Raw genomic sequence first — 7,950 nt, 5'->3', positions numbered from 1 at the left:
TCACATGACATGTTCGTACGAACCCTTCGTACGAACAAAAGTAAGAGAAATTTAGGATAAGAATGCGAACATGTTCCTGCATGAGGCCCATTGTTTTCCAGCAACAAACTGTTTCTATGGAATCTATAAATGGAAGGATGGGGGTATTTTCCTCCTCATAAATCTGAGCAGTGGAAAGTTGGCTCAGAATAATTCTGGCACAACACTGTTTGGACATCTTTACAATGTAATTTAAGCCCCTGTAAACGCATGACAGTTTTATTTTTTTCTCATTAGTGACTTAGTCTTAGCTCAGCAGGAAGCCTGTCAAAGAAGTCTGTGAAGATTCTTGCCTTCTTAGACACAAAAAAACAAAACAAAACACAAACTATGTATAGTTACAGTTGGTAAACTAATAAGAACACACATTTTATTTTAATTCAGTAACAGATTGAATTATATTTTTTGTGTGGAGAGAATAAAGCAGCGTTGAATTAAATAATACAATTGTTGTCAGCAGCTAATCTGCAGATTCTGACCCCGATAGACTTCCAAGAAATGTAAACCTCAAGAGCTATTAATAAAAGTGTGAATAATAATAATAATAATAATAATAATAATAATAATAATAATAATAATAATAATAATACAGAAAAAAAACAGTGTGAAAATTATTCTATGGAGCCTGCGAGGGGGCATGGGAGTTTTTTTTTTTCTTTATTGCGTTCCCGCGTAATGGGATTGTGTTACCTCAACACTTTCTGCATTCCCTCGCAAAAGTCGTTTATCACTGTTTGTTTATTAACAAACTCACCTGCTCACCATTATACGGGAGTTAGCCTACTACTTTAATTCAGCTTCAGAATGAATATATCTCAGCGATGTGTGGGAATATGTAATGTGCCGATATTATAACTCAGTGCAGCCGCGCAACATCAATGTCAACTTCCCGAACTTGTGGCGACACGTCCTGTTTCAAAATAAAAGTCGGATTTAATTCAGTTCATACAAAACAAGGTTTTGTGGGAACACAAAACAATATTGCGAGGGACGCAAAATAAAAAAAAAAAATCAACCCCATGTCCCCTCGCGGGCTCTACTATTCATAACCTTAGCAAAAAATGTTTTATATACATGATTTGTTGAATATGTTCGTTGTTGATTGTTTATTGTATTTTTTTAATGTTTAGAACCACCTTTGAAGTCTGGCAGCAGACCAGCAAAAAGCAGGAGAAGCCCACTACAGACCCTCTACAAAGGAGACCAGGTGACAACAAACACACAAATAGACCACTAACCAGGGGGGAGGCAAATAAAAGACACAAAAAGTAGCCTAAAGAAACTGACAAACATAATTTATTAGGACAGTTTTTTACTATGATTTTTACTTTTCTTCCTGACTTTAAAATAGAAAACGTGGAGAGAGTGGTAGGATTTCCATGATGCTATTTCTGTTGTCTAAAGTGCAGTTTTAGACCTTTCGATGATGCTCTTTACAATCCTAAAATACACTAGTGAGGCTTTTGAGAAACTGGATCTGACAACTTCTAAGCAAATTTTCAGCATCATCGTAGAAGCACAAAAGTCATCAGTTTAATCTGTGGAACATTTTATTAAGTGTTCTGCTGCTGTTTTAAAAAAACTTAAAAATATACATATTTTATCTATTTATTAATGAGTATCTCCAACAACCTTTAGCTCAAGTTAAGAGGAAATCAGTTTAGTGTTTCTGCTAATAATTTCAAAACTATTATTTATAGAATATAACCTTACATAAATAGTTATTTTTTTCTAATCTGGCCTAAACATCTTCACATACTGTACCATATGTTTTTGTTTTGATAAGGAGTACATAAATTAGAATGTAATGTGTATATAAATTAGATTTTTTTATTTGTTTCATGGATTTCCTAAACTCATGGATATGTTTAATTTGTATAAATACAAGTAAGATATTTTAAACAACTTATAAACACATTAATTTGGTTAAAGTCAAATCTACTAATAAATTTCCTGCCAACCTGTTTCGGAATTTCCTGTTTAAAAGATTCTATGTGTCACATTTGGTTCTTTTTTCTTCTTCTTCCGTTCGTTCATCCTGCTTCGTCTTTATCAAAAGCAGGTTCAGTTGTCGGCGGCTCAGAAGTCCCTCCAAGGCCGCAGGGAGCTGTTGGAGCAGGCGTGTCTGAGCCACACGAGGAAGCGCCGGGTGCTTTCACCAGAGGATCTGAAACACCTCATTGTGGATGACAAACACAGCCTTATTTACTGCTATGTACCAAAGGTTGGTGAACATGAGCTGAATCAGTGGAGCTGAAATTATAGACAAGAAGTCGGAGGGTGTGCGGAAAAGGCTTGACTGTCAGAGTAGGAGTCAGAAAGCTAAAAACCACTGCATGAGTTATAAGAGATAGAGGCTGACTGACGCGCCAAAGGCAACAGTTTATTGTAATGTGATTTGTGGTTTTGTAATCTTCTTAGTCATAACTCATCTAAATCCATACTGAAATTTGCGGCGAACATATTTAATACATCAGTATGTAGGTATGCTTTCAGAAGCTGTAACTACCGAGACGTTCATGCACAAATAAACATAAATCAAAGGAATAAATGATTAGCCAAGAAATGTGACATAATTGTCTTGTTTTTCCAGTATCAAAGCAAGGCAGTGACAGTTGTCAGTGCGTGTTTAGTCATGATAAAAAAGGAAGTCCCGTCATTTTAAAATTTGAACATTTCAGTATTAATATCAGTTGTGATAAACCCGCATTTTCCTCACGCCCCTCTATTGTCATCACTATCATCTAAAAGCAGGTGGGATCAAGGCCAGTTCGTTTGTTGGATTGACCAAATGCTGTATATTATTAGCATGTAGAACAGCAAGAAGGTCCTGGGTTCAATCCCCGGTTCGGAACTGGGATTTTTCTGTGTGGAGTTTGCATGTTCTCCTCGTGCTTGTGTGGGTTTTCTCCAGGTACTCGGGATTCCCCCACCCCCAAAAACATGTACAATAGGTTGTCTTCAGGCCTAAGCCTCCCTTGAAAAAGTGATCTGAGATCTCAATGGGACTTGCCTGGTTAAATAACTGTAAATAAATAAATAAATAAAATAGCAGGGGCATCAAAGTCTTTTTGACAGAGGGGCACATGAGTGTTACGATGGTCCTCTAAGAGCCAGTTTTTATGAACTTTGACATTTTATGTTTAGTTTCGACTGAAAAGGAAACGTCACTTTACTCATCTAATTGCTGTGGCTGAGCACTGCTAATAAACTGAGCTCTACCTGGTGTTTCCTGCATAGATTCAGTGTTTTAACTCGTCTTCTTATAAACACTGAAAATACTATGTGTATGACTGACTAAGTGTGAAACAAATAATACAGAAATACTGTCAAAAGTTAAATGCATAGTGGTTAGAGAAGGTGAGCTTGTGATTCGGAGGTAAATACATTTTGTGTGGGAAAGGTGTGGCACCCACATCTTGCCCCACGTGGACCCTTGAGAAAGACCCTTAACTCTCCAGCTGCTTCCCAGACAACTTAGATGGCAGCCCCCTGCTCCCATGTGTAATGGGAAAAATGCAGAGCATGAATTTCCCTATTGGGAATTAATAACTGCTGGATATGGGCACCAGTGACCCCATGACCCTGAAAGGGAGGGAGGGAGGAATTGGCCTTACAGAAGAAGGTAAACCACTCGAGACAAAGCAACACAAGTATCACATTTGCCATGTTAAGTACCCAGTATTACATAAATGACAACATGCAGAGTTCTTTGTTCCTAAATTTTAACCAAATTGTGGAAACCTGGCTATTTTTAGTTTTTAATTTCTAATCAATAGCAGGGTTATTATAGTTAACTAAAAGTAACTAAATAACAAAAACTGTAATTGAAAAAACATTTTAGTTAACTAAAATAAATAAAAAACTGTAATAAAATGACAAAAACCATAACTAAAACTGTATAATCCTGTTACAAAACTAACAAAAACTAACTGAAATTATAGATAGATTATCCTTAGTTTTAGTGTTTGTCAACTTATTTATTTTTTAAAATCAAGTACTTTCATATTAGCTGTGGGCAGCTTACAGCACCTCATGGTCTGTAACAACACCTGTTTACAGTCTGCTGCTGCTCAGCATCGTCTGCTAAATGACGACAACAAAAGTTCAAAAGCAACGTCCACTTTGGGATTTCTTTGAATTTCAGTGAGAAAAATCAAAGCAAGTGTCTTGTAGTGGAAACAGGTGATAAAACAGGTGGAAAACTCCTCAAGGGAAAAACTGTATGAATCAAGCTAGCACAAGAAGGCTAGCTGTGACTATCTTGACACACTAGTTTCTCTCAGTAGCTCCTGTGAAAAACAAGTAACAGGTAACCGGGTTGGAGACAACTATTGTCATTGTTCTAAAATAATCGCCCAAGTCCTTTTTTTAAGGCAAAATTGAGTTACGCAATTATTTTAGGAAGTTGTCGCTAAAATGGACTGCTTTAACTAGCGACCAAAAAAAAAAAAACTGCTGGTTAGTTAACTCACAGGAACATCACAAGCTTGAGAATGCATTCAGTAGGGTTGGGCAATATTAGCAAAAAAATTAATCACGATTAAAGGCACAGTGTGTAGGATTTTGTCAATTCTTTTAGCAGAAATTGAGGTAATCACTAATGACAATAATAAAAAAACATGTCTAATCATTGCAGACAAAGACCTTGTTTTATTATTTTTACCTTATAAAAAGCTGTTTATATCTCCATGGTCGCGGGTCGCCACTACAGGCAGCCGCCATCTTGCACCGCCATCTTGTCTACGAAGGCTCATGAAGGACAAACTGCAGTGGCGGCGTCAAAAACGGTTTTATTTGTAATACTATAAATGTAATATTTGTTGTCTGTCATTGTAGCTGGGATAATTTTACTTATTAAAGCTCATAATCTTACCACTTGAAACATCACTAGCCCTGAAGCTGCTGGTAGACATCGCGGTTGGAATTATCAAAGGTTTTTGACACCTGAGAGACACCGTAGCAACTCCGTTTGGAAGCGGGGGGTGGGGGTGGGGGGGAGGACCAGGGAGGATGATTCAACCACTCAACCACTAGATGTCGCTGAAAACAACAAATCCTACACACTGTGCCTTTAATTGTGGTATTTAGCTGATTACGATTAATTTGACGGTTAACCCCCTGGACACTCTTATGTCCTGGTCACATGACCAATTTCGTGGGAAAGATTTGCTCTACGTAAAACTCTTGTTCCAAATTGTGCCAAAATTACAGACTTGAGGCTATACATCAAATTTTAAATTGTGTTGATAGATAAATAAATTACAGAACTATCGTCAAGTGACAAAAAAATAATCGATTAATGTTTTTCTGGCGATTAATTGCACACGATACGATTATGCCCAACACTAATTCACAGATATATTTATTCAAACTATAAACAAAACTAATACTAGAACTAATAAAAACCAAACTAAACTAAAACTAAGCATTAAAAATGAAATAAGTAATAAAAACTATCAAATCCACTGTAAAAAGGAACAACTAACTGAATTAAAATAAAAAAGTCACAACAAAATAAAACTAAACCATAATGAAAAATAAACTATTATAACCTTGACCAGTAGCAGAACGAATAGTAACGTAAAACAACAGTTTTTAGAAGTGTGTGTGTTTTGTATCTTCCAGGTAGCCTGCACCAACTGGAAGCGTGTGCTCATGGTCCTGACCAGCGACGGCCGCTACACCGACCCCCTCGCCATCCCGGCCAACGAGGCTCACGTCGCAGGTAACCTCCGCACGCTCTCCGAGTTCTCCGTGGCGGAGATCAACCAGCGCCTTCGCAGCTACCTCAAGTTCATCTTCGTGCGCGAGCCCTTCGAGCGCATCGTGTCGGCCTACAGGAACAAGTTCACGCGGAGCTACAACACGGCCTTCCACAAACGCTACGGAACGAAGATCATCCAACGGTACCGGACCGACCCCGAGCCCGACGCCCTGGAGAAAGGAAACGACGTCACTTTCCGCGAGTTCGTTCAGTACCTCGTGGACCCTCGGACCCAGCGGGAGGAGCCTTTCAACGAGCACTGGGAGCGGGTGCACTCCCTGTGCCACCCCTGCCTCATCCACTATGATGTGGTGGGCAAGTACGAAACTCTGGAACCTGACGCTCAGGCGGTCCTCAGATTAGCCAGCGTGGAAGGAACAGTTCAGTTTCCAACATCTGGCAAAAGCACCAGGACCGATGGCAACATGGCAGCACGCTTCTTCAAACACATCAGTCCTTTTTATCAGAAGAAACTGTTCAACTTGTATCGGATGGACTTTATGCTCTTCAATTACTCCACACCAGACTATCTGAGGACCCGGTGACAACGTGAGATACGAGGACTAAACCTTTCTTTCTTTTGAACAGACGTAATTTTGCACTTTTTTCCCCCCCATTTTCAATATTTCTGCAGTTCCAAAGAAAACACCTTGTTGTGGAGAGTTGCTTCGTTTTCTGGTTTCAGTGGTGGGAACCCAAACAATCTGCCTGAAGAATTAAAAAACAATGGAGAGCGTTTGATTCTACCCATCAAACATCAGCACAAGTCTTCTTTTTTTCTATTTCAATGAACTTTATTCACGCATCCTTTCTGTATTTATTTAGATTTTTCACTAAGATAAATGCTTCTTACAACTGAGCAAATTTAGCTTTTTTTTTTTGTTCTTGTTGAACTAAAAAAAAAAAAAGCTGGTGAAAAGTGCCTCTTATTGCATTTCTTTTGCATAAGAATTAATGAGCCATGAATGAAAGTGAGTCCTGAGAGGAGCGGGTTCTCTTCTTGCAGGTGATTGTGCTGACTGTGAAACTGAACACAGACGATTGTTTCAGAGCCTTTTATTTATGTCTGTCAGCAACAGAGAGTATTTATTGTTACACAAAGGGAGGCTGTTGTAAATAAGTGAAAAATAATTTATAAAGGACAGAAGGTTGTTCCCCCTTTTTTATTTTCAATTTTGTGGCAAGTTTTTCTTGCTGTCGTGAATTTATCCCCTCGAATTGATGAATCGCCCGATTTAAACTCATCCCACTGTTGAAAAGAAAGCCAACCCAGGACTCGTCGTGGATGAAACTATCTGAAACTCACAATGTCTTAGTCATTTTGGGCGAGCGCGCTCGTAGGCATCCTTCATCTATCACCGTCTGTATTTAGCCCCCGGGCATGAGGGCTGAACAAACAACCGCATAGCTGTGGTCGTAGCTGGGTCTGGCCCAGCACCGCCCGGTTCAGAGCTGCCCTTGTTGCTGTCAGCGTTGGCACACGAAGAGTTAATCCACCTACAGCCATCTGCACTGCGGGGCCTTGTTCAGCAAACGTGTTGGAATTTCTGGAGGAAAAAATTGGAGCTTATTATAGGAAAAGGCTTATTAATGGCCTCTAGTTTCATCTGTTTAAAGGAAAAATCCACCGATTTGACACATCTGTGTGTTTTTCAGGTCGTGGGTGTCACTGCGTTTAAAAAAAAAAAGCTTAACTTTTAGGAGTAAAGTAATTACTGTACTGGCTACTGCTGTAACTTTAATGAAACGTTCAGCCTATCTGGTTGAGGTTTTTTTTTTTGCCGATAATTTAGATGCTGGGCTCTGACAAGGAAAAGGAATGTGTGGCATAAAGATGACAGGTCAGATAATTTCACTTAAATTGTAGTCAATTTGTTTGCTGCAAAACTCGAAAGAACCAGAAACCGGTTAATGTAGTGAGTTTTCAGTTCAAGTATTAAAATCGATCTAAAAAAAGATTTAGGAGCAGATTCACCTCAATTAACTTGAAGGTAATTATGCACGTAAAGATAAAATGATACACTTGGATGTCTAATTTGTGGGATGTCGTAGCAGGACCTTGCCCTCACCACCCACTCGGCCAGGGGACAAAACGCTGCTATAGTCACACACACACACACACACACACACACACACACACACAC

General features: G+C 39.0%; 1 protein-coding gene across 3 annotated transcripts in view; it reads left to right on the top strand.

Moving 5' to 3' along the window:
• si:ch211-236h17.3 (carbohydrate sulfotransferase 11) overlaps window positions 1-7,114 on the top strand; it is a 26,121-nt gene extending 19,007 nt beyond the window's left edge. The window contains exons 2-4 of one of the 3 annotated variants that reach the window (XM_014025503.1): window positions 1,170-1,246; window positions 2,102-2,263; window positions 5,668-7,114. In XM_014025503.1, coding sequence (XP_013880957.1) covers window positions 1,170-1,246; window positions 2,102-2,263; window positions 5,668-6,351 — 923 coding nt within the window. In that variant the 3' untranslated portion in view covers window positions 6,352-7,114. Of the gene's footprint in view, window positions 1-1,169; window positions 1,247-2,098; window positions 2,264-5,667 lie in introns of all 3 variants that reach the window. The other 2 variants (XM_014025502.1, XM_014025504.1) reach the window with 2 other exon arrangements.
• The last annotated feature ends 836 nt before the right edge of the window (window positions 7,115-7,950 follow it).

Source organism: Austrofundulus limnaeus, unplaced genomic scaffold (assembly GCF_001266775.1).
Source record: "Austrofundulus limnaeus strain Quisiro unplaced genomic scaffold, Austrofundulus_limnaeus-1.0 Scaffold481, whole genome shotgun sequence".
Lineage (NCBI taxonomy): Eukaryota > Metazoa > Chordata > Actinopteri > Cyprinodontiformes > Rivulidae > Austrofundulus > Austrofundulus limnaeus.
Note: the sequence above shows the minus strand (reverse complement) of the source record. Positions and strands in the feature narration are given on the sequence as shown.